This window comes from Lipophrys pholis, assembly GCF_963383615.2.
Source record: "Lipophrys pholis genome assembly, chromosome: 21".
NCBI lineage: Eukaryota > Metazoa > Chordata > Actinopteri > Blenniiformes > Blenniidae > Lipophrys > Lipophrys pholis.
The window spans coordinates 4,420,884-4,447,779 of NC_137649.1; the positions used below are offsets into that span (position 1 = coordinate 4,420,884).

Consider the following 26,896-nt stretch of genomic DNA (forward strand, 5'->3'; position numbering starts at 1 on the left):
ATCTTCTCTGCGACCCTCACCACTCTCTCCAGTGATTATATATAAATTCTACAACGAAGAAAGAAAAAAGTTTTTGTGAGTTTGTCCACATTGAATAAAATCTTATCTTCTGAGACTTTTTAAAAAATATATATATATATTTTAAAGAATATGATGAAAGGATATGATGTATCAAGCAATAAAGAATTTATAAAAAATATTTGTTAGTTGGATGAAAACTAACAAAGTCTCAGCTGGTGTTATTATTATTTTATTTTTTTGATTATTTTATTATTAGTAGTCGTTATTGTTATTGTTATTGTAGTCAGACAGCCTGAAGTCCTCATTGGCATACCGGCTTGTGATTGGTTGAAAGCTCAGCGGGGCTCCGCCCACACGCCCCCTCTCTCGGACCTCTCCTCTCTCAGTCAGTCAGCGGTTGGTCGGTCGGTCGGTCGGTCGGCAGGACGGTTCGTCCAAACCGGGCTTCTGTCTGCCGATTAACGGCGCTCCGGTCGTCGCCGGAGGTCTGTCGCTCCGGGTTTAACCTGCTCGTGTGCCGTGGAGGATTCGGTGGAAACCGCGGGGCGCTTGTCGACATGGAATCCGTCAGAAAGTGGAGCCCGCAACAAGTGGTGGACTGGATGAGAGGTAGGACAGCTGCCAAATAGTGAGCGCTTATGTTATCGCATGGCTCACTTTCTGGACGCTCTCAACTTTATTCTTGTTTCCTTCCTTCAATTTTCACTATTTTCATGTAATTTAGTAAACAACACAGTCATGCCTTCATTTTAATGGCTTCACTAATTTTTGTCTTAAATTAAAGCACTTTCACGAGACATTCTTAGCAACTAAGTTTGTTTACATTTTGGTTATGATTTTTAAAATTGGCAAATCGTCAGAAACAGGTATTTTAAGACGATTAAACGAAAGATTTAAAAATTTGTATTCTTGGTGCAAAACTATGGATCATTGCAGCTGGTTAAAGACATATCACCTACTCTTATTCTTGGAGAACTTTCCATCATCGTTTTTAAGTTACAACTTAAATTAAACTGAAACTAGTGTGTTAACGTGTGTTCAGGTGTGTGAAGATCAAACTAACCTAAAACTTTGTGCAACTTACATCATAATCAGTTTGTAGGTGTCGTGGTTTGCACAGTTGCTTCACAAAGACAAAATTCCGTGTTTGACTGCAGATTTGCAAAGGATTGTTGAAAGTTTAATAGATAAGATAAACCAAAGTTATGAATAGTTGGATGGGTTTTAGTTCAAGTTAGGTTACTCGCCATTTCAAGTTAAAAACAAGCGTTTTTGTTTAAGAAAAGTTTAACCATTGCACGCCAACGTTTTGAAAACGACGTCCGTTTCTACGAAAATGGTAGAAACTCTGAAAAAAAAAAAGTAGTTTTTATGTTTGACCACTAGTGGGTGCTGTTGGTTGTTTTTATAATCAAACCACATGTGCGTACACAGACAACAATATGTTATGAACAACTATTGACTATGGCTGGGGTGTGGCCTGGGATTTAATAAGTTAGACCTCTTCCACTCCTTTTTGGACAAAATGATTCTATTTTACGACTGTTACTACGTCACCGTTTGAGTGGTTAAATATCTTTGTTTTATTGTTGTGCACTGTTGATTTTGATATTTCAGTTCAAAATGAATAAATGTAAATGACCTCAGTCACTTAAATTAGCATTTTTATTTGACTCTTTTCTATAAGGTATTTAATGTTTCGTTATACTTAGATCTTGTTAACATAACTGTGTTAAATAATATTTTTCAGCATTGCTGTAGTTTATACCAGTTGATATATATTTTTCCCATTTGAAATTAGTCTCAAGTATTATTAGAATTTTTGATATTTTGTTCTGTATTTTCTGTTTTACTTTTCATGTTTCACTGCTCAGTTGAAAGCTTCCTCACAAACTCGGTGCAGTTTATTGTTTAACGTTGCACGAGTCACTTTATCACAGTGTTATTTACCTTTTACTATGTTTACATTATTTGAACTTTAGCAAAATTGCACAAATTACGTAAAATAAAACTTGTTAAGAAGGCTCTGTGGCCTGAATTGGGTTTTGTTTTTTTCTGCTGCTGCTATGTTTTACATCGGGAAATGCTTTGCTTGCACTGTTCAGAAACTTGCAAATTGATCTCAAAAAATCAATGTATAAAAGAATTCTGATAAAATCTTGATCGTGATTTTTCTTTCCCCCAATAAATTGTGATATGATATTTTTGCCATATCGCACATCAAAGCTTATCAGCATGTTGCATTTTGCGTTCCCGGTGTCGTTAACAGATATAACAAGCTTTAATTTGGCACAAAAACAAGCAGTTCACAACAATGACCCTCTTCAGTTGACTTAAAAATACAATATACCTTTAAAGAAAACCTTCCAAAACATTCCAGGTGGATCAGTTTGGTTTGCCTGCAGGTTGCCAGCTGACAGGGAACCTCCAGTTATATTGTTTTTCAAAGCCACACTAGCATTGTTGAGTGGCAGCTGTGTGGGATTTACACTCCCGCACAGACACACGGCGCTCAGCCAAGTGTTCATATTCATCACAGAGCGTCATAAAGCAATAAAACCAGCAACACCAGCGACCAGGTCAGCTGTAAAAGTCCACAGTCGGCTTTGATTGAGGCTTGTTTTTAATTAACTGGAGGTTTAGGCAGGCAGCTGCTGGAGTTGTTGGTGCTGTGATGTGTCTCTTTCGGGGCAATAATCGTTCTTTACTTGGCTGATTTCCACAATGGTAAAGAGAAGAGTGGCGGGAATTATGTTCTATGATTGTACTTTTATAAAAAATGATGCCCACAGGCTGATGTTCTCTGTTTTGTTGTTGTCTGATCTGCAATGTTTGTGAAAAGCCCCTTAATTCTGTTTGTCTGATATGAACTTTTTTTTACACATAATGAAGTTTTATACTTGGACATACTCTTATCAAGGTATTAAAACTGTGAAGTTACCAGTTTTTTGTCCCTGAAAAACTTTAATTTACTCAGGCCCCGTTTACACTACTGCGTGTTTTGCGGTGGAGCTCAGAGCCGCTGAGAATTAAACTTTTTGAAAACGCTTCCCGAGGTGGAACTTTTCGACAACGCTCCGAGTCCATCTTCATGTAAACAGGGGAAAGAGCAATTTTTCAAAAACGGTCACCTGTCCACTAGAATGTCGGTGTTCTCCCATTGTTAATGTTTATGGCGTTATGGTTTTATTACAAAAACAATCAACAGCGCCAACTCGTGGCCCAACACGCTAACCGCATCGTTTTCAGCGTTCCTGCTGTTTCTGTGTAAACGGACACTGTTTTCAAAACGTTGCCACGTCAACGCGAAACGCCTCAGTGGCGCTACAACCAGGTAACTTCACTGCAAAGTAAACGGACGGACTGAAAACGACCTGTTCCAGAGGGTTCGTTTTGAAGGAAATCTGACAAAAGAAATGTCTTGAAATGATCACATATTGGGAATATTCTCTGAGATCGTGAGTCGTTTTCAAATTGAATCGACTCTGAAGTGAGGCACAAGTTATGTAAATTCAACTGGCCGGTTCATTGTCCCGCTCTGACGGGCAGCGTGCGCCTCGGCAGCTTCAACATGAGTTTAATTTACTGTTGTGAGAAAGAAAGTGAGCGTTGCATCGGGCCCAACTCTCACACACACACACACACACACACATACACACACTCATGCATACCAATACACTTGTCATTCGGCCGCGCTGGCTGAAGTAAAGAGTGGAACAATGGCCGCCCTCCACAGAGGTCGGACCCCCCCCCCCCCACCGTGTGGCGTGTCAAAAGGGCCGCCGTGATGCCGCCCTGCTGCGGTGAAGGTGCCACTAAAGGCACGTCTGGCCTTCACACTTTTGTCCTGATTGAAAAGAGCCGCAAACACGCAGCCGGCGTCAATCGGCTGAACCTTTTGTCCCCCCCCCCCACCCAAAAGAAATTCCAGTAAACCAACACGGAGCGAGTATCCACAGGTGGCTTGCTTCATCGTGTGCTTCATTAGCAGGAACAAAAATTTATCGATTCTGCAAACTCAAGAAGCGGCACGTGGCGAATGTGTGGCTCTTATTTTTTTTGCTTTGGTCTTTGCTTTGCAGACTTTTGTTGAGGCGCTCGGTGCCAGCTGTTAGCGAGTGACAGTTTTATGGACAGAAATTACAGCCGGAGACGGACACAATCCATCCAATCGCTCGTTTGTTTTACCACCTCTGAAGTCACGTCGGAGCGTGTACGAAGGAGCCAGATTAAATGTAACGTGAAACAATAAGTGAGTTCATCTTTTGGAAGGAGCGGTTTACCCCGTTTACATGGAAACGGGGCATTTTCAAAAAGTTGTTTTTGCCCCGTTTCCATGGAGACAGAGTTGAATTGTTTTCAGAAAGTGCAATGTTCGGAAACTGTTTTCAAAAAGTTGCATTCTCAACTATTTACACAGACGGAATTGGATCATTTTGCACCTTGGGAGCCGTGGTGCGCATGCGCAGTAACAGCATTTCATAAAAGTTGTGTTTTCTGCAGTGGAAATGGAGTCTAACTTTTTTTGTTGTTGTTGTTGAAAAGTTGTGTTTACCCCCGTTTACGTGAGATGGAATGTTTTTAAAAACTGGCAGTTTCCTCCGTTTCCACGGATAATTTTCTTCAAGTTCAACCGTAGAAACCATTTTCAAAAAGTTGCTTCTTAAGACACTCTGAGCACCGTTTTCCAGTGACCAGACGCCCACAATGCAACAAAAGTTTTCAGTTTTCACTTGAAAATGTCGTTCAAACGGGACCTGAATCTAGTGAATTCACCAGAAAAAGGAAACTCCTAACAAAATCAGATTAATAAAACGCTCCGTGCATGAGCAGGGAGAACATGCAAACTGCACACGGACAATCAAACCGGTGTGTTCTGGATCTGAGGAGCGTATCATGTCGTCGTGGGTATTTCTGGTAACAATACTGTATTAACAGTACTAACGATTCAAATAGTTCAAGATTTTGTTGTTATTATTATTATTAACATTATTAACAGGTCTGAGTGTGCTTTGTGCTGCAGAATTGTACTTTTTAGGACAAATGGTATCACTTTAGTGTGTTAAATGTGTGTATTTTCAGTTGTGTCTATGAAGTGAAAGTGGGTGTGTTGTTGTGCAAGTAAAAGAGTTCAGCCTGCCAAAAGATAAACACCGTTTATTTCTCTACATCAGAAGCTAAAGGTCGTTGACCCAGATCCTGCTGCAGTATTTACAGTTTGCCTACGGAGCGGATTGCTGCCTCTGTCTGTTCGGTGCTCAGGGTGTGTGTGTGTGTGTGTGTGTGTGTGTGTGTGTGTGTGTGTGTGTGTGTGTGTGTGTGTGTGTGTGTGTGTGTGTGTGTGTGTGTGTGTGTGTGTGTGTGTGTGTGTGTGTGTGTGTGTGTGTGTGTGTGTGTGTGTGTGTGTGTGTGTGTGTGTGTGTGTGTGTGTGTGTGTGTGTGTGTGTGTGTGTGTGTGTGTGTGTGTGTGTGTGTGTGTGTGGAGTAAAATCCTTCACGGTACCTTAATGTTGTGAAGGTCGGCGCCTCTAGTGAGCTTTAATTTGCGCTGTAATTAGCAGCAGCAGCGGAAGCTGGTGGTCCTGACTATCAGACATGTCCGGTTATGTTGTTTGTGCGTCTGGCTTTGTTTTGACGTCAACGAGTGCGACTACAGACACTCTCACTCCTGAGCGACGCAGAAGAAAGGCAGGAAGAGGTGCTCGGCAGAGAGAATCCGGCCGTTTCCTCTGGTTCACCGCGTCAGTCGGGTTTGATAACGCACTTGCTGGGTGGGTGTGTGTGTGTGTGTGGGGGGGGGGGGGGGGTGAAAGAATCGCGTCGCAATCAAATAGCTGTGTTCGGAAGCAGAGCGGTGACCCCGTCAGTGGTTTCACAGGGAGTCTTCAACTAACCATTCATCACTTCACAGCCGCCTCGCTCTGGCTTCCCCTGCAAACATCCAGCGAAGGCCTCGTGTAACACGACAACGTTTCAAGTCAGAACGCATCGTTTTTGCATTTTCAATTCAGAAAAGCTCCGCGTTTACACACCTTTTTGATAAAAAATGATGTCCGTTTACACGAAAACAGCAGAAAAGCTGAAAATTATGCAGTTTTCATGTTGGGCCACTAGTGGGAGCTGTTGTGCATTTCCGTAATGAAACCACACTGACTTGGAGCAGAGAACAATACGATATAAACATTAACAAAGGGGGAACACGGGCATCCTAGTGGACTGTCACTTGTAATCCGACCGTCAGAGGAACTAGTTACTACGGCCGTGGTGAGCATGTGCAGTAGCAGTGTTTCAGAGAAGTTGTGTTTTGCTCCGTTTTCATGGATACTGAGTCGAGTGTTTTAAAAACTTTGCTTTCCCCTGTTCCCATGGAGACAGAGTCAGCATTTTGAAAAGTTCCACCTTGGGTGCCATTTTCAAAAACTTGTGCTTCTCCCCATTAGTTGGTTAAACTTTATTTCATTCATTGACAAAAAACCCAAACAATTCAATACAAAACAAGAAAACTAAAGTTTCCAAAGTTAAAAATGAAAGGGAACAGAAGGAAAAATGAAAGTCCGTTTCCATGGAGACGGAATCTGAAGGTTTTCAAAAAGTTGCGTTTTCCGTGACTGTGAGCACCGTTGTCATGGAAACAGATACACTACAAAACGTCACGTTAAAAAAAGGGGCCAAAGTAAAGAAGAACCACTAGTATTCCTTTATTTAACAAACCTGCAGTGACACGTGGACACTCGTTAGTTTAATCTTTTAAGAAAATGTGATTTCTTCCCCTTTTCCACCTTTCTGCCCATAGTCTCTTAAGGGAGGCGCTTTATTTTCCAGTTTCCTCGTCGTCTAACCGGCAGCATGTCGTCATTAGAGAATTCTGAGTGGCGGTACACCTGTCAGAGAGCAGAGAAGTATGTGGATGTGTCTGAACACGCCGCGCTCGTACCCTGATGTTTACCTCCGAGCCACAGCTGTCTGATCACTTCACTCCAGTCACTCTCCTCAACCCCATAACACCCAGTTCCCGTGCTTTGATCACACATTCATGGATCCCACAACATGATATTTGTGTTCATGTATCACTCCTTACATTAAGAAAGACATGAATGACTGACAAACTTTGAGGAAAAAATTCAGAAAAATCAAAAACATGTTATACAACTCTGACTGAGCTTCTAAAATATGTACTATTCCCATGTGAGCAGCCAAGTTCCCCGACGATTTACCAAGCTTAAGATTTTAATACTGATTTAGCTAGAAAAAGGGTTTTGTAACTGGGAGGTGAAAAAAGAACCAGAGGACGAATAAAATGTTGAAATAAAACACAAGATTTGCTTGTGTAGCACGTTAACGTAACAATTTAGTTGAAAAAGTTTAACCCTAAGGTGATGTTGGAAGTTTATTTCTATGGTTCAAGATTTTATTTAGCATTATATGACTAATCTACAAAGAAAACTTGCAAAGGGAAGTGAAAAAGACCAAACTCACATATTTTCTCACTTGTGTTGATTAATTTTTCTCACTCGGCTTCAGTCCACCGTAAAGATGACCTATAAACTGTATCGTTGAATACGACTATCCTCGGCGCCTTGTTTGGGGGGGTGTGGCCCCCCGGGTCCTAGGCCGGCCGCTCGGGGGGTGGGGTGGGGCAGCGCGGGGGGTCCAGCTGGGCCAAGGTCCTAGCGACGGGGGGACCCCCTCCCTCAGAACCCTCCCTGCCTTACCTCACCTTATATTACCCCACAATAGGGAACAGTGGGGCGGTGCCTAGGTGGGGGGTCCAGGCTACTTAATTGCGGTCTGGGTCCTCCCCCGACTTTGCACCACCCACAATTTTAACCACACTTAGTCATGCAGGGTCTTGAGGGGGTAAGCCGCTTTCGGGGTTCTGCCGCTTGTCAGCGGTAGAACGTCCGGGCCCCGCTACCCCCCAATTTTAAACCGCACCATAGACACACACATTGCATCCACCTTTTCAAGACACAAAAACACACCCTTACATACATCCAACACACATATAGGGCAGGGGAAGGGCGGGAGACGTGGCTCCCCCCAGCACCTCCCGCTGGGGTCCCGCCCCGGCCCGGGGTGAGTGTGGCTGGAGTGCGGGGGGCGCGCTCCCTCGGGCGTGGCGCTTGTGGGGGGGCTGGGGTGCGGTGCTCCTTCTCCACTTGCTGTTGGATTGGTGGAGGTTGGGATACTGCGGTGGCCGGGAGGGGGCCCGGCCGGCGGCCTGAGGGTACGAGAGTCATCACTCCCCCCCCCGTTCCGTGTGTGTGTGTGTGTGTGTGTGTGTGTGTGTGTGTGCGGGGTGGGTCATGGGTTGGGTTTCCCAATCAAGACCCGGGGGGAGGGGTTATGGGGCGGGTGGAATATGAGGCTCCTGGGGGTGTAGAGTTGACTGTTCTCCGACCGGGGCCTGCGCCGGACTTCGCTTTCCTGGGTCTGGGGGCGGGGCTGGTCCGGGGCGCGGCGGCTGGGGCCGTCTCTGCCTTGCCGGGTTGGGGGGGGCGGTGGGTGGGCCTGTTCCCGGGGGTGCGGTGGGACTCGCCGCCGGGGTTGGGGGGGCTCTCGGCCCGCTCGGCCCGGGGGCCCTGCTCCGGCCTTTTCTCGGTTTGGCGGCTTGGGTCGGGGCCTGGGGCCCTGTGCCCTTTGTCCTTCTCTTGTGGGCCCCTCTTGCCTGGGGGGGATTCCTCTCTGCATTCTCCGTCGGGTGCTTTTTGGGCGGGGGCGGGGCTCTCTGGGGTGGTTCGCTGGGGTCTCCCCGGGCCTGGGGGGCTTCTGTCTGCCGGGGTGGCGGTGTCCGGGCGCGGTGGCCTCGGACCCCGGGGTGTCACCACGGGTCCCCCCACAACAGTTCCGGCCACACCCAGTGGACAAGCCACACGCACTCACACACACATACACGCACACACACACACACACACTTTCACTCCTCACGAAAGGTGCTTCTGAAGTTGCTTGTTGTCTGTCATCATTTGCTCAAACTTTAAAAATCATGTTCCTCTTTTGTTGTTGCCTCTTTGTTATTTCATGTTCCTGCTTCACGTTACTGTCTAGATAGAGCTGCTCAGGCTGGTTAAATCTAGGAAATCATCTTACTGTCTAGATAGAGCTGCTCAGGCTGGTTAATCTAGAAAATCATCTTACTGTCTAGATAGAGCTGCTCAGGCTGGTTCAATCTAATAACAGTTGGAAAGTATTTGGATGAGTGTGATTATTGCAAATAATATATGTAGCACAACAAGGACATTGTATGTTATCCCCTTCCCCCCTCCCCCCTCCCCCCTCACCCCTCCCCCCTCGACTTTCTTCTCTCTCTTCTCTTCTCTCTCTCTTTGTGCGTTCCCCCCCGGTCGTGTACGGCAGCCATGCCAACTTCTGACGGAGAAGGCAACAGGAGGAGACTCCAGGTCTCTCCCTGTTGCAAGACCAAAAACTGTTCTGACTCCGAAGGCTCTCAATCACATCATATTGTTGGCCCAAGCTGCCGAACAGGACAAGGGAAAAAAGAAAAAGAAAAAAAAAAAAAAAAAAAAAAAAAGAATACGACTATCCTACAACACAGTGTGGACACTAAATATCACTTACTACCGTCCAACCTGTTGTTTTCACCAGATTTCACCTACAGACGCCGGCTGACCTCTGATTTATTGAAACGTTACACTGAAGCCAAATGCTGACAACACATTCAATCTCGCCAACATCCAAAAGCAGGATCCCCCCGAACATCAGCAGTGGGCAGTTTGCCAGAGAAGCCCCTGATGAGCTCAACGTGCCCCAATGTGGCGGCGAACTCAACGTTGACGTGGGTTTGGTTTGTGGGAGACGTGTTTGGATAGCGTGTGGCTTTAGGGCGATTCGTACTCCATAAGAACAAGAAGAAAGTTCGGCACTTCGGGGTCCTGCAGAACAAAACGACGTCGGCTCCCTCTGGACCAAGAAATTTGGTTCGGCTGTTCCAACCACCCGGGCCAAAGTAAGTCGGCGCCGCACTGCCGAAACTTCTGCACTGCCGTGTGCTGCACATGCGTGTTCCAGCTCGCCAATGACTCGGTCATATTTTATTCATGTTCAGCTTGTAACGTCACCACTGTATGAGCCCCGCAGCTCGTTCACGTGTCGGCGGGCGGACTTACGTGATGCGCCTGAACGCATCACTAAAAGCTGTCAGCTCCTGTAGTTAAAACCAGACCAGCATGGTGGCTCGGACAAAAACCTTCTCTTTTATCACTGAAACACTTCAGAAAAATGCATTTCTGACAACATTGGAAGCGAGAAATAAGCTGTGCAGTTGAAAAGTTAAAACGCTTCACAGATGTGTGCCTGTCATGAGGGGGCGTGGCCTATGAGTTCGCCAGCTTCTTCACGGAGGTTAGGGTTAGCTAACTCTCCTGCTGAAAAAGCATTTATTTTCAGCAGCTGGATGTCGTCACAGACCAACTTTTCTTCTTGTTCTTACAGGTTCTTATAATTTTTATTAAATTAGTCTCTCCGTTTCACTCTCCGGACCGTAAATGCCGCAAATGTTTGACTCCACCCACATTCCTAAACGTTTGCCCTGACGTTGCTCCGCTCCGCAGTCAGGGGTTATTGGTTTGTTAGCCTGTTTATACAATGTTTTCATCTGTTTTGTCGCTTTTTGGGGGTCCGGAGTTCCTGAAAACACCTCTTTTTGAAAACGCTCTGACTCCGCCTCTGTGGAAACGGAGAAAAATCCTCCGCTATGCATTTATTTCTTAAATGTCTTCTCTGGTTGCTTTTTGAACCCGATCACTCTTATTTTCTTTTACTTTATTTACTTGCTTAAATTTCTTTGATCTGTTTTTTTTTTTGTAGCCCTTTGATATTGCTGAAATGGGAAGTGAGTTATAAATAAAATCTATTACGATTATTAATATTATTATTCTTGTGCCTGCCTCTTTAAGAGGCGAGACGCAAAGATTACTGTTCTAGGAAACTGTTTAATTTTATTATTAGGATTCTTTTTCTGCCATTTTATTCCTGCAGTAACTAGTCCTGCACCCCAAAAAGCACATTAAAACGCCCGTAACATTCAGGAATAAGTTTTTCTTTTTGTTAATAATTTCACTAAATGTTTCCAAATAAATCCCCAAAAACTGTTAAAGAAAATGTCTCATGCGAAGTGGATGGGAGAGGCCCCTCATAGAGGAGATCGAAGGAGAGGCAGGCACACAAGATTTCTTCTGAAACCTTTTACTTATTACAATTAATCCGTCTCCTTGGAAACGCTGGAAAATGCAACTTTTTAAAAGCGTTCTGACTATGTCTCCGTGTCGGCTGCAGAAAACACAACTTTTCTGAAATCACACTGAGTTTAATATCAGTTGGATTGAGAACATGAAGGTCTCCACGTGTTTCCTTCACTGCAGAGTTCTGACCGGCTCGCAGTTCAGCATGAAGTTCAGCTCAGCTGAAGGCGGTCTGCCCCGTGGTGTGTGTGTGTGTGTGTGTGTGTGTGTGTGTGTGTGTGTGTGTGTGTGTGTGTGTGTGTGTGTGTGTGTGTGTGTGTGTGTGTGTGTGTGTGTGTGTGTGTGTGTGTGTGTGTGTGTGTGTGTGTGTGTGTGTGTGTGTGTGTGTGTGTGTGTGTGTGTGTGTGTGTGTGTGTGTGTGTGTGTGTGTGTGATCAGCTCCACCACACACACTCAACTCCCACAACTTTCTGTTTGTTTAGTTTTATAAGACCCTGCTGAGCACAAAATCTGCTCAAGGAAATCCTTTTTCCTTTTGAATCGTGTTTGTTTTACCCCCCCCCCCCCCCCCCCCATGCTGCGTGGTACCAGCCAGATGAATGGTGGTCGGGTGTGTCTGACAGAGGCCCTACTGAAACTATGAATAGAATCGCTGCTCTTTTGCCACTTTTCCTCTCCACCCTGGTCCTGTTGTGGCCGAGGCGGGGTAAATATTCCTTTTGTTGCCCCTCAGCTGGGGTGTGTCGGGTCCAAACTCCATCTTTGTGCCTCAATAACGCAACACGTGCCGCTTGTTGTCATTCATACACATTGTGAGTTGACCAGGGGCGATTCATCGGGGCGGGAACAGTTTAACAAAGGAATTACACAGTCACGTGGGACTGACTTTGTGGTTCATTCTGCATTTCTGATTGACTCCGTGTCCATTGTCTTCATGTCCTTTTTCTTCTATGTGGCGTTTACACGCGTTTCCTTGGCCTTCAGGGGATTCGTCAACAGCAATACAGAAAATTGCTGATTCTGAGTTTTTTGGTCATTTTCAATCAAATACCAATTTAAAGTCCTGTTTACACAACGTGATTAGATATTAATTTGATGGCGATTCAATTCTACACAATGTGATTTGGTACGATACGATACGATTCAACATGATGAAAAAATAAGAAGCTGCAGTTCCGTGTGGTACGAGAGGCAGAGGATTTATTCTTTATTCTAATCGTCATAAAGAGCAAATTTAATTTGCTATTAATCTATTAGAACTATGCATCACTTCATGCATTTTCTTTTTGGCCTCTTAAAAAGCACGACACAAGAAACAGGCCTTTTCATTTGGAACCAGATTCAACATAAGGAACAGGAATCGGTTCCTCACATTTGGAACTAGTTTTATCACACCGTCACAACTTAAACAGTAAGACAACAACAACAATCACTTTCAATAGTGCAATGTCCATATTCCTGTCTGCCAGACAGATACTAAACTAAGATCTAAAATATAAATAATACAAATGATATTAACCTTTTACAATTATGGTGGGTTTTTCACAACTGTTTGTGCAAAAAAATAAACCTATTATTTGACAGTAGTCGCTGCTGTAAACAGACTGACTCTCACTGAGTCATATTCAATGTAAATAACACAAAAAATAATATATACTTTTGAAAACAGATCTGTCTGTGAACGCCACTCTCACTGCTGACTCCTAACGTCGTGGTTTATTTCCTGTGGCTTTTTTTCCAGTTTTTTTTTTTTTCCCAGGAAGATCAGTTGGTCCACATGTTCAGGAAGAAGCCGACTGACTCACCTGCTGTGCTGAACGCTCCTTCAGAGGAACACACGGTTTAGCAGCATGGCATTCTTTACAAACCGCCTGCGTCTTGTCAAGTTTACCAACTTTCTTGTAAAAGCCAAAGTACTTCTAAACGCCTGATTTTAAGTTTTTCGGTGCGTCAACAATCTCATCTACCTGCTTACTTGCTGCTCTCGCGGACCTCGATGCTGTGGCACTGGCTTGTGGGAGAAATGTGCGTCCCGGCTGTAGTGATGGTGCGTTCAATGTGCCTCGGAAACCATGGATTTTACCGATGCAGGCACGCAGTGACCGACGTATCTCGATTTCACCCGTAAATTGCACCGATGCACACTGAAGGAACCAACACACTCGCATCGCGTACGTTTGTATCTAGATACCGATTCATATGGATTAATCTCCACACGCTTACTATCCACATGAGCCAAAACAATATTTTTTCTCAAAATCATATAGTACATATTCCGGGCCTGTAGGGGGTGCTGTAACTCTGCCACAGAAATACATCAATAATGGGAGAAGAAGACACGGAGGATCTCGTGCTCGAGAAATCCAACATCTTATTAAAGCGACGAGCATCAGTAGCTTCTGCAGCTCGACCTTGAGCGTGGAGTCCGCCATTGTTGTTGTTGTGTGATGTCGTGGAGAGGGTCGCAGCATCATAGGTAGAGACCTGGGCCAATGACTTCATCGTTTTCAGCTCACGTGTGTCTTGCCAATCCGCACGTCAAAGGTAGTGTTTTCCAATTTCACTTCTCTGGTCATCGTTAAAAAAACCCCATAAAAAGCACTGTTTCCAGGCTCCAAAGACGCCGCGCTGTGTGGATGATCGGCCAAAAACGACGCGGTTACTCGGTGTAATGGTCACTGTTCTGAAGTTTGGCAGGAGTAAAAAATTTGAGAAACATCTGTAAACCCACCGGCACCATTGATGGTGGATCATCAGTAAAACGAGACGGCGAGTCGTGTTTGTTTTGACTTCTTTGACTAATGATTAACTGGACTTGTCGTTTCATCACCGGACACTTTTCACTATCTTACTTCCCCACGTGCTCCAGAGGCACACGATCTTTATCAGCACCCGTCCCTCTTATAAATACTTTTAAGCCACTGTTTTGATTTAGTCACAGTTGGACAGGAATTTAAATTGTGATCCTCGGTACAACACATCCGTCCATCCGTCTCCTTTCCCTCTTAGTTCATCCGACTGTGGAAGTCAGAAGGTCCAAACAATGAAACCCTCAGCTATTCTTAGACGGTGTCCCAGATATGGGACCAAGTTGGTGAGCTCCAGCTCTGACACTGCTTGATAAGTGACCCTCAATACCCTGGTTATTCTATCCTGATGCCCTAAATATGCCATACGTGTCTTCTGACATACATTTTTCGCAGTACGTGGAATAAAAGTTTTTCCTCTTTAAAACCTGTGCCATGGGGAATTTCACCACCAACCTTAGGGTTGTGTGACGCCCCATCGGTGCGTACACACAGTTTTATTTTTTCTCTCTAGCGATTGACGGACAGCAGGTTAGAGGCCCGGACTCGTCTGCAAATACGAGGCTGCTAAGCGACCGAGATGTTGGCTTCTGTTCTGTGACTAAAGTAAACAGAGAAACTGGGCCTCCGGAGCAAGACTGCTGAAACATCCAACCCTTCGTGTTCCTGTTTCCACGCAGTCAGACGTACGTCTGCATTGGGATGCGTCAAGAAAAGAGCACAAGGAGGGATTTCAGGGTGCAGTATGTGGGGTTACGAATCTCTGTGCACTTTGGTTGGCCTCCAACGGGCTTTCGTGTCAAGTCAGATTTCTTGTGTCAACAAACAGGAAGGTTCCAAAGTTCCCAGATCGAGAACCAAACAAGCTCTCGCTGTGATGAACCGGGAGCTGATTAGATTAGGATTTGTGCCTAAAAGAAAAAAATGTTTCTGAAGAAGACTTTCAACCGGTTAATACTTTTTTCTGGTGGATTCAAAGGTGATTAGAACACAGTTGGTGTAATGGCCATTTTGGGGTATAGATGTATCGGTGTGGGTGTAATGCACCGATTGAGCCACAGGGGGCAATAATTGTACTGAATGGAACCTATATTGGTAGGAACCTTTTGTGGCGGCAGGTGTTGCTTGATGGAAGGAGCAGGTATGGTCTCTGACCGCTACACAACACTACGAAGTTTATGTTTGCCAGATTATGGATTGTTGGAAAAAAACACTCAATTGTTTGAGTCAAATAAAAGAAGAGTTTTGTACGATTCACCAAGTCCGACATCATCTTCTTCAAGACGGCGCAGGGGTGCACGGCGAGCGCATCAGTCACTTATTTTCCGTCAAGTTGGCCGTGGCGTTGGGCTTCAGCTGTTACAGTCAGTGATGAGGAGCTGATTAGATTAGTATAGTTGTAGTTAATGAACCACAGTGATTGAATGTTGTGTTTCTCTGAAGAGTATAATATGCTAATTATCTGAAATGAAGAAAAAAACTCATGAAGAAAGAAAAGAAAAGCTGTGGAGGGTCTCAGCACATACTATTTGAATTAAAGCTGAACAATGTCTAAAAAAAAGTCACGAGACAAAGATAAGCACATATCAGTGCAGTGCCCCGTTTCACTGCTTTTTGTTATTCCTGTATTTATTCCTACAACCCCAGCCGCTCCGCAGCGTTACAGCGTTACAGCGTGATCCCGTTTCCCAGAAGTTTGAAGCAGCGCTCTGTAAGTTTGGGCCGGGCGCCAAAAACCGACAATCCAACGCTGGAGAGGCGGAATGAGAAAAATGTCTCGGCAGCCACAGAAATTAACGACATTCAGCTTCGCATGAGAACGTCGGACCGGAGCGTGTCGAGAGCCGACGCAGCGCTGCAATCTTCATCGCAATCTTAATTCCAGCTTTAGAGTCAATATATTGAAATTAAAGGGCAGTCCTTGGTGCACAGACGGAATAACAAAAAGTGGTGGATTTGAGTTAAATATGCAACCACACAATCAATCATGTACACTCCTTATATTGTTTCACAGAACCAGTCGGCTCAAACTGCTTGGGAACAATAATTACATGTTTGGCAGCATGTGATGAAGTAATGATGGGGGAATAAAACGTGTTTGAAGTTTGTTCTTCTTGTGCGTGTTGAATGGCAGCAGATCACACTGAGGGCCTTGCATGGCAGCCGTGAAAAGGCTGAATGTGATTAACAATGTAACACGCTCTGGGGACCGCTTACGCTTTGGAAAAGCGCTTATATAAGTGAAATGCATATGTTCCCCCTCTTCTTCACCACTTCATCTGCTCAGGGCGGCGGCGGGTCGGTGGCGCCTCGGCTGACTGAGATCCCGTTTTAAGCTTTTCAGAAAAGTTTGTGTTTACACGGCAAACGATGTCCGTTCACACCGAAATGACAGAAATGCCCAAATTAATGTAGTTTACATGTTGGGCCACTTGTGGGGGCTGTTGTTTGTTTTTGTTGATGACAAAACACTATAAACATTAACACTGGTAGAGCACGGACGTTCTCGTGGACAGGTGACCAAGTTCTATTACGGTGACTGTCAACAATAGAACTACCAAGTCCAGGAGAATCTGGACTGGGGGGTCATGACGCTCTGGAGGAAACGTCCTTCTTGTTGTCCAGCTGCTGAACATTTGCTCCGACTATTTACTGTGGCTGTGGTGAGCATGACCAGTAGCGTCGATCTTCGCCAGCTTCCAAGAAGTCGGAGGGTTTTGAAAAGGTTGTGTTTTCCCCGTTTCCATGGAGACGGGTCGTTTTCAAAAAGTTCCACCTCGTTAGGCATTCTCAAAAAGTTGTGTTTTACCGTTTCCATGGAAACGGAGAAGAAGCGTATTCAATAAGTTGCTGTTTCAGCGACTCCGAGCACCGCTCTCGTGTAAACGGCCAACAGAGATGGTCGGTCCCCCGTCCCCGTGTTTCCAAACATAGAAACGGTCACACAGTCACATTCATACCTGCGGACACCCGACATCAACAAATGATCCTCCAAAGCAAGTCTTCAGCACGCCGCCGCCGTGCGTCCCTGTTCCTCAGCCTCTCTCGTTTGATCGGCCCGTTGTCGGACCTCCTCGGGTGACAGTAACGCGATCCAGGCTGTCGCCGACACGTTGCTGCAGGAACGGCTGTCAGGAGTGTTTTCACCGTCGGCTGTTGCACCGTGCAGCTCCAGACGGCCGTTTCAGTAATTGTCCCGGAGACGTGGAGGAGGACGGAGACTCTCTGCAGGCCAGCGTTTTTCCACAACGTGTTGTGACTGCAGCCAAAACATCGTCACACGTTCGAGGTCGTATCCATCAGCGGCTGCTGGTGCTTCCTTGAAACTTTTTAGTCTTTCTGTGGCATTTTAATTTGAAATCAGACTTTAAGTTTGATGGGCTGGGATATAATTAGAAATTCGTACCTCGTGTTTTGCTAATTAAATCGTTTTCTAGAGTTAAACAAGTGTGTCGTGACTTGGCACATATGGGTAAAGACAAAGTATCTATCATACGGTCAAAACAATAACAATAATATCACAGCCAGTTTTTAAAAGTAATACATGGACATGTTGCTTTTTTTTTGTTTTATTTTTTATTATTAATTTATTAATTCCAGACTGGGCAACACATGCACACAATACAGATACATACAGAAAGAGAAAAATCTAATTTCACTAATATAAATCTATCTGTATATATATATATTTAAATAAAGTGTATACACCAATCTTGACAAGTACACACACACACACTTATACATATATACATACATATACTTGCTAGTTTCAGGAAATAAAATAAACTGAAGCAGTCAAATTATATAAACAACATATACAGGTTGAATAAATTAAAAACACACATTAAAATGTACTTCCATTAAATCAAATTAAGATAAGTTACAATTATTTTAAGTAAATGATAGTTATTGTAAAGTATAATTATTGGACCAAATACAGAATTTGTTTGTGTTGTTAATATAAATGCACTAAAATCTGCAAATAACAAGCTTTACTTTAGAATTTACTGAATATTTAACAGACATGTTGCCTTCATAACACATCAAGTGGTTACTTTACAGTATCTGCATTCATAGTTTAGTATTGTGGCCATACAAGAAGTTAACTGCTGTAACTTTAAGATCTGAAGCTGAAATCTTCCTCATGTCAAACACTTATGTAGCTGGACGGATCAACGCGCTCCTCAAGAAGAAAGAAGTCCTTTATTTGAACCCTTCATGGTTTTAATTAAAGCTTTTGAAAACAAGTCAACAAAGCATCACTCTCAGTGGGAAAGTTTCTGTCCTCTGACGGGAACCCCGAGGTGTCACATCAGCGCTGCGTTAAGCAGGAATGTTTGAAGCGAGCGGCGGCGGCCATCTGTCGCCCCGGACACAAACAGGAGTCGGGGCTTCTGACGGGGCGCTTTAATGACCACATGCGGGGCCAGTTGTTTTCTTCTCCACCGCTCACACCCGCTCGGGGCATTTGGGAGGCCAGTTGTTGATACGAGTCGTTGTTCGGGGGCTTCTCATCACCGGCCATTTGGCCGTGGACCGCGGGTCGCAGCCCGGAGAACCAGGCTTGTGTTGTCAGGTTGAAAAAACTCTCAGCTGTCTGCACATTTCAGTGTATAGAGATAATAGTTAAATACGCAGCGATCCGTCCGGTTGGTTCACGTACCACCCCGTTTACATGACAACGTTTCAAGTGAAATCGCAGAAAGTTGCGTTTTCCCCCGTTTCCACAAAAACAGGAATCGGAGCATTTTTTAAAAGTTGCGTTTTCCCCTGTTGCCATGGAAACTGGGTTGACACATTTTTAAAAAATTGCAATTTCAACCGTTTCCACGGAAACTGGATTGGAGCATTTTCAAAAAGTTGCGTTTTCCTCTGTTGCCATGGAAACTGGGTTGACACATTTTTTAAAAAGTTGCGTTTTCAACCGTTTCCACGGAAACTGGGTTGGCGCATTTTCTAAAAGTTGTGTTTTTCCCAGTTCCCAAGGAAACTGGGTCGGAATGTTTTCCACGAGTTACAATTTCCCCCATTGCCCCGGAAACGGAGTGTTTCAGAAAGTTAGTTTCCCCCCCCCGTTTCCACGGAGATGGAGTGGGAACATTTGCAAAAAGTTGCAATCTTCAGCGGCCCTAAGCACCGTTGTTGTGTAAACAGACGTCCAAAACGCAACGAAGTGCTTCTGCTTGCACCGGGGAATGTCGTGTAAACGAGGCCCTCAGAAAAGAGTGCAAGTTGAAATAACTGCTGTGGGAGTTTGGAAGTTGCGCGAACGTCAAAACAGTGGGAACATCTGAGGGGACATCGTCATGTTGATCATTTACAAACACGTCGAAATATTTGTTATGAAAAAAAAACGGATCATTTCTCTTATTTTCCTAATAATTTCCAGACATTCTCGTCCCCTCCTGAGCGCTTTAGCTTCTGCTGCTGCAGATGTTCGTCAAAGTAAAAGTCGACTCCCTCCCCGGCCGGTGCCGCTCCAGCGACTCAGCACTGAGCTCGCTTTTATCTCGTCGCCCCGCCGACACCGGGAGGTCAGAGGTCACGGGTCAGGGTCGAGCGCAGAACGGCGCCTCTGCAGCCAGCCGTGTCTCGCTTCTGGAGGACGGATTTATTAAAGTGTGAAAAGATGGAGGCACCGTTACTGTTAACGCTAATTATTGTACAAATTTATATATTTATAAATGTGTTTTTTTTTCATTGTTCTCTACTATCAGGGGAACATTAAAGTCCCCGCGTGAGCAGAAAAGCTGAATTTGGTCCTTTAAGGTGTCAGATTCATGGTCACTGCGATGGAGTGAAAGCCAATAAGTCGGTGTTTACTCAGCAGCTGTGTTTGCTGTCAAACTCGAATGCATCAGAAGAATAGAGGCTGAAACCAAGAGAAGACACTCTCAGTATCGTTTACTCAGCTGTAGAATCTGCCTTCTTAAAGAGACAGTAACGGTTGTTCAGATAAACCAGGATCATTTATTGATTTACCGGTGTGTGTGTGTGTATATATATATATATATATATATATATATATATCGCCTGCAGAGTCTCTTTTTAATTCCCTTTATCAGTAGACATCCATCTGGATGTCCATATACCTTTATTAAGTAGGAGGTAAACCTCCTACTGTAGAAATAAATAGCTTTATCAGATTATTCTGTAAAATCTACGGAAATATTATGACTGTTTATAACTGTACTGATGTTTAAGCACTTTGCAAAATAGATTAGATAAGAATTTAATATAATTGCCTCATATCAAACTGCAAGTAAGCTATTTTTTTATCCCACATTTTTGCAGTGAACAAAATATACAAATTATTTGGATATTTACAGGTTAATATGGCGTGATGTCACAATCCAACCCAGTTGACATATATAATACAGGCTGTATGTGGTTTTTGTGGCGCAGGGGCATCAAACGTAAGGCCTGTGGGTCAAAACAGCCTACTGGAGGCTCCAATCGGCCAAAACACCAAGAGAAATGTAAACATTTCAAGAAAAACATAGATTTAATTTTTTATTTTATTTTATTTTTTTTAAACAAATTTCTTAAGAGTACCAACAGAACACTGAGACCCGAGCTGAGATATCAGTGACGCTGCCATGAGAGCTATCAAACCATCATTAGCCTCAAAGCCGTGCTGTCAGTGGAGAGTTTGTAAAAACACCCAGAATGCAACAGTTATAGGAGAAGTTTTTCACTTCATTTTGCACCAGAAGGTTCCATTGAAACGGGCTTCATGTTGAGATTGTAGTAGTTTTCAGTAGTATTTGTTTGGTTCTTGCGACACAGCAGAGAGACACCTTAAAGTTTCATTCTGTAGGTTATTTTGGCACTATTTTACCAGTCTGGTCCACTCAAGATGAAACTTGTCTGTATGGAGCCGCTGAACTAACCTGACACCTCTGATGTAAACAGGAGTGTAGACTTCTGTTGGATTGTGACACACTTCTCTTCACTCTTGAGTTTCTTTTCTATGTAAATCTATTCTCTTGTGTGCAACTATCCTATCTGTCTCTATTTGTGCAATGTTGTGCCTGACTGAATTTCCCCATGTGAGATTAATAAAGTTTGTTCTTATCTTGTCCTAATGACTCTTCTAAACCCCCTAAGCAGGTGCAGATGTCCTTCATGGTCTTCCCTGTGGTTGTGTGTGTGTGTGTGTCTCAGGTCTGGACGACAGCCTGCAGCAGTACGTCCCGTCCTTCCAGCGGCAGCAGGTGGACGGTGAGAAGCTGCTCAGGATGTCCCACCAGGAGCTGCTGTCTCTGGGCCTGGCGCGGGTGGGACACCAGGAGCTGGTCCTGGAGGCCGTGGACCTGCTCTGTGCTCTGGTCAGTGACTTAGGACGTCTGGACGCTTCTTGAAGATCCTCCTTTGTTGAATTTGTGCGTCAGACGTGACACGTTGCTTCATTTCCAGCACGTCGGTCTGATCGCTGCGGCTCCTGCTGGGCCAGGGAATGTGCTGATGTGAACGATATAAAAACACTCCGCGTTAAAGCTTCTGTAAAAACTGGCAAAACGCCCACAGGTCTGCTTTTACTCAGTCTGAGGCCTTTTAGAGACGAACCATCGTTTCTTCTGAAACTCCCGTCAAAGAACAGCAGACCCTTCCTGCTCATGGTCTCCAGTGAAACCTGAAAACGTTTGGCTGTCCCTTTACACGACAACGGTGCTTGCAGTCACTGAAAACACGACTTTTTGAATACGCTTCTTCTCCGTTTCCATGGAAACGGTAAAACACAACTTTTGGAGAATGCCTAACAAGGTGGAACTTTTTGAAAACGATCCGTCTCCGTGGAAACGGGGAAAACGCAACTTTTTCAAAACACTCTGACTTCTTGGAAGCTGGCGAAGATGCAACTTTTTGAAAACACTCTGTCTCCTTGGCAACGGGGGGAAAACGCAACTTTTCCAAATGCTCAGACTCCATCGCCGTGACAACGGGGGGAAAACAACTTCTCTGAAGCGTTGCTACTGCACATGCACACCACAGCTGTAGTAACTGGTTGTCCTGCTCATCCTCAGTAGAGACAATCAGAACAAGGTTTCCTCCACAGTGTCATGACTCCCAGTCCATATTCTCCTGGACTTGGTAGTTTTATTTTGACAGTCACCTTAATAACCATGAGAATGTCTGTGTTCTCTCATCGTTAGTGTTTACAGTGGATCATTCCCTACTACGTGTGTGTGTGTGGCTTCATTACAACAACAAACAACATGAAAACTATTCAGTTTTCGGCTTTTCTACTGTTGCAGTGGAAACGGACTTGGTTTTCAAAACGTTGCTGTGTAAACGTGAAACTTTTCTGAAACAAAAATGCAAAAACAGCCTTAGTGTCTACCTTATCAATGTAACTGTAATTTTAAGTAGAAGTCTGCTCATACTGTGCACTGTAAGTAATTAAAATTTACACCGTAAGAAGTTGGTAATACATTGTTTAAAGCAGTTGTGGGAAACTGCTAAATTTCCTTCAGGTGTTTTCTGAATCCAGTCACTCTTAACAGCAGTGACACGGTTAAAAAAATACATTTTAAAGATCATAACTCTGCCGAGGTCTCCCCATAAACAAAAACTCCTTTCAACCAAGGAAGTTCCTGTTTGGTCCCGTTAAAGTGCACAGAGCCCCTCAGTCAGCTGTTTATGAGCTGCGACTGTCTGCGTGGCCCTGAAAAGGAGGATTTACAGTCCGTGCTGAGCTTTAATGGTGCAACTCCACTGAAAAGGGCTCCGGCAGCCGTTTTGAATGGAGACTGACTCTCGTCTGTCCGCCCGCAAACAAACGGTGGAAATAAAAGTGCCACAGCTGGCACTTCGAACCCACTATATCTGCTCCCACTGTTTAAAGTCACTCCATCCATCCCCGCTAAATCACTTATTCTGATGTCCAGTCTGGGCAGTAAAAGTCAGCCCAGAACACGACGACACGGCGTGTCGCAAATAAAGAGGGGATATTATTTTGAGTGAAGTCGATCAGCTTCCAGCTGCGCGTGTAGACTTACTGAGAGAGTAAAGAGCAGCTGAGGTTTGGACCTTTACACGCTTGATACTGTACAGTACTCACTTGTTATTACTTGCTAGTTTTAAAGTAGTTTTAATCGTCCTTGAGGGTGTATTGTTGCATTTTCACTCTATAATCTGGACGCGAGCACTTGTTGAAAGAAAGTGATTTATGAAGTGAGGATTGGCGAGCGAAGATACACTTCCAACGTCCTGACAGGTATTAGACAGAGGAGCTGCTCATGTATTACAGGCTCATGCTCAGGGTATCGTGTGTGTGTGTGTGTGTGTGTGTGTGTGTGTGTGTGTGTGTGTGTGTGTGTGTGTGTGTGTGTGTGTGTGTGTGTGTGTGTGTGTGTGTGTGTGTGTGTGTGTGTGTGTGTGTGTGTGTGTGTGTGTGTGTGTGTCAGAGGAAGGGGTGTGGGGTCTCTCAGACTAGTGGGGGGGCTCCACCATCTGTTTCCTGCTTCAATCTGCCTCACGCAGGAAAAGACCTCCACAGCACCGACACGTCCGTCAGTTATTCAGCAAGACGGCGAAACGCTGACGTCTGCACTTGGTAACACCGAGTCATCTTTAACTACAGATGTGAAGCAATCTCACTGAACTCCATTAATCCCGTCAGCAATATGAAATAAATCCCACTCTGTGGAATGTTGTATTAGTAGCTGGATTAGCCAGATTATAGAGCATCTTGCTCCTGGTATTATTTAATCTAACATCCAGATTATAGGGCATCTTCTTCCTGGTGTTATTTAATCTAACATCCAGATTATAGGGCATCTTCCTCCTGGTGTTATTTAATCTAACATCCAGATTATAGAGCATCTTCCTCCTGGTGTTATTTAATCTAACATCCAGATTATAGAGCATCTTCCTTCTGGTGTTATTTAATCTAACATCCAGATTATAGAGCACCTTCCTCCTGGTGTTATTTAATCTTAACATCCAGATTATAGAGCATCTTGCTCCTGGTGTTATTTAATCTAACATCCAGATTATAGAGCATCTTCCTCCTGGTGTTATTTAATCTAACATCCAGATTATAGGGCATCTTCCTCCTGGTGTTATTTAATCTAACATCCAGATTATAGAGCATCTTCCTCCTGGTGTTATTTAATCTAACATCCAGATTATAGAGCATCTTCCTCCTGGTGTTATTTAATCTTAACATCCAGATTATAGAGCATCTTCCTCCTGGTGTTATTTAATCTAACATCCAGATTATAGAGGATCTTCCTCCTGGTGTTATTTCATCTAACATCCAGATTATAGAGGATCTTCCTCCTGGTGTTATTTAATCTAACATCCAGATTATAGAGCATCTTCCTCCTGGTGTTATTTAATCTAACATCCAGATTATAGAGGATCTTCCTCCTGGTGTTATTTAATCTAACATCCAGATTATAGAGCATCTTCCTCCTGGTGTTATTTAATCTAACATCCAGATTATAGAGCATCTTCCTCCTGGTGTTATTTAATCTTAACATCCAGATTATAGAGCATCTTCCTCCTGGTGTTATTTAATCTAACATCCAGATTATAGAGGATCTTCCTCCTGGTGTTATTTCATCTAACATCCAGATTATAGAGGATCTTCCTCCTGGTGTTATTTAATCTAACATCCAGATTATAGAGCATCTTCCTCCTGGTGTTATTTAATCTAACATCCAGATTATAGAGCATCTTCCTCCCACTAACTGATGTAACTAATGTGACAGAGAAACACTAGAATAGCACATTATTACAACTGAGGAATGCAAGAGGAAGTTCTCCAAGTAACTAATTACTTCTCATTTTAAGTAGAAGTAACTCATTACATTCAGTAACTACCCAAGTAACTGAAGTTTGGCTTCAACTCGACAGCTCATATTTACTGTAATTTAACCTGGTGTGTGTGTGTGTGTGTGTGTGTGTGTGTGTGTGTGTGTGTGTGTGTGTGTGTGTGTGTGTGTGTGTGTGTGTGTGTGTGTGTGTGTGTGTGTGTGTGTGTGTGTGTGTGTGTGTGTGTGTGTGTGTGTGTGTGTGTGTGTGTGTGTGTGTGTGTGTGTGTGTGTGCGTCCATAAATTCTCTCCTGTCATCCCACAGTGTGATTTTTCACAACAACGCTTTCAAATCCAATTGGAAAACTCTAAAAGATGTTTCCTTTTTTTTACCCATTCCACCCAGTGTTTGGAGACTTTGTCCGTGACACTTGTTGTTAAACACGATTGTCAGAACTTTTCACGTAAAGTTTATTTTTCTCTTCTTAATCTTGATGTCGCACAACAGAAAAGCTTGTTTCGTCACCATAAAGACATTAAACGACACTAACAGCTGTTTTCTCTTCTGTAGGAGCTTTAGAAGCCTGTTTACACGTTTTCAAGTAAAAACTGTATAAATCCCGTCTCCGTTTGGCTGTCGTCCGTTTATATGACAACGCTGCTCGGAGCCACTGAAAATGGAAATTTTTGAAAATAATTCTCAGGGTAAAACTTTTTAACCTGGTTTACACGACAACGTTCATTTTATTCTATCTATTATACCAACTGAGTTGATCCCCTTCGGGCATTTATGACCAGATGAGGGACCGAGGCTCCTGCTCAGGGACCCACGGTACATGTTTTTGGCGACTGTGGGAGGAGTACCGGGGTACCCAGAGGAAACCCACGCACACACAGGGAGAACCTACAAACTCCACACACCTGGCTGGATTTGCACCGGGGCCGTCTCGCATCGTTTTTTTGCGTTTTCGTTTCAGAAAAGTGCAAAATTTTGAACGTAACACCACCATTGAACCTTTCCGCAGAACTACGGCGTGGAGTCGGACAACCTGAAGGCGCTGGTGGGGAAGATGAGGGCGGCCCACCACAACCTGAACCTGGCCGTGTCGCAGCGCAGGAAGAACCCCGCCTACCACAGCAAGAACTCCCATCAGCCCACCAACGAGTTCCTCACCGCCGTGGTCGAGCTGATCGGCGCCGCCAAGAGTCTGCTGGCCTGGCTGGACAGGTACCCGACGAGTCATTAAAGCTTCGCCGCTGCTTTTCACTCGTGAAACGTACTTTCAAATGGTGGAGGGTTTTATGGGGTGAACGTCTGTCAGCTGTGTGAGCGGGTTGGAGGTTGGCTCAGCTTGTATCGGCTTGAAGAACATTCCTCTTTCTCTGCGGCTGTTCCACACAAACGGCGACGCCCACAGCACACACCTGACAGCTGATGTGTGTCACGCCGCGCGCCTGAAACCCCAAGAATCTGAGTCTGAGCCAAACTGCAAACGACCTTCTCTCGTTGTTCCAGGACCCCGCTGACCGGCGCCGGCGACTTGACGTCCACCAAGAGCAGGATCATCCAGCTGTGTCTGGAGCTCACCTCCACCGTGCAGAAGGTGAGGAGCGACCAGAACCCCACCTGCACCAAAGCTGCTCATCAGAGAAGCCGGTTCCCGTGTAAATGCTGCCACATGCTGACCGATGACGTCACATAAGAAGTCGCCGGGTTGCATCCGAGATTTTTTTTTTTACAATAACATTTTCAAAATGTTGCACTCTGGATGTTCAGTGATTTTCGCTCCACCGTCGTATTGAAAACTCGTTGAGATGCGTCTGTGTGCCGCTGTGCAGTCTGTTTGTTTATATTCCAGCTTTGATGACGATGATGATGATGAAGACAGTCGATAACCCCTGTTTACTTGCTCAAAAGGCATTTGATGATGAATCCCTTTCACAGCTCAGTGTAAACACAAACAAGCAACAAACATTTTTCAGTTTGAACTCTAAACCAGTGGGAAAGGTCGTCTCCTGCATTATTATATTTATATATTGTGACACGACAGACCGCAGGATTATTTAGTTTATTTTAGATTATATCTTAAAGGACAACATGTG

General features: G+C 44.4%; 1 protein-coding gene across 1 annotated transcript in view; it reads left to right on the forward strand.

Annotated features, from left to right (window-relative positions):
* The first annotated feature begins 472 nt into the window (after positions 1 to 472).
* The window catches only part of LOC308126168 (connector enhancer of kinase suppressor of ras 3-like), a 39,538-nt gene continuing 13,114 nt past the window's right edge, over positions 473 to 26,896 (forward strand). The window contains exons 1-4 of the mRNA XM_080490340.1: positions 473 to 630; positions 21,197 to 21,360; positions 25,819 to 26,021; positions 26,310 to 26,397. Coding sequence (XP_080346466.1) covers positions 579 to 630; positions 21,197 to 21,360; positions 25,819 to 26,021; positions 26,310 to 26,397 — 507 coding nt within the window. The 5' untranslated portion in view covers positions 473 to 578. The remainder of the gene's footprint in view (positions 631 to 21,196; positions 21,361 to 25,818; positions 26,022 to 26,309; positions 26,398 to 26,896) is intronic.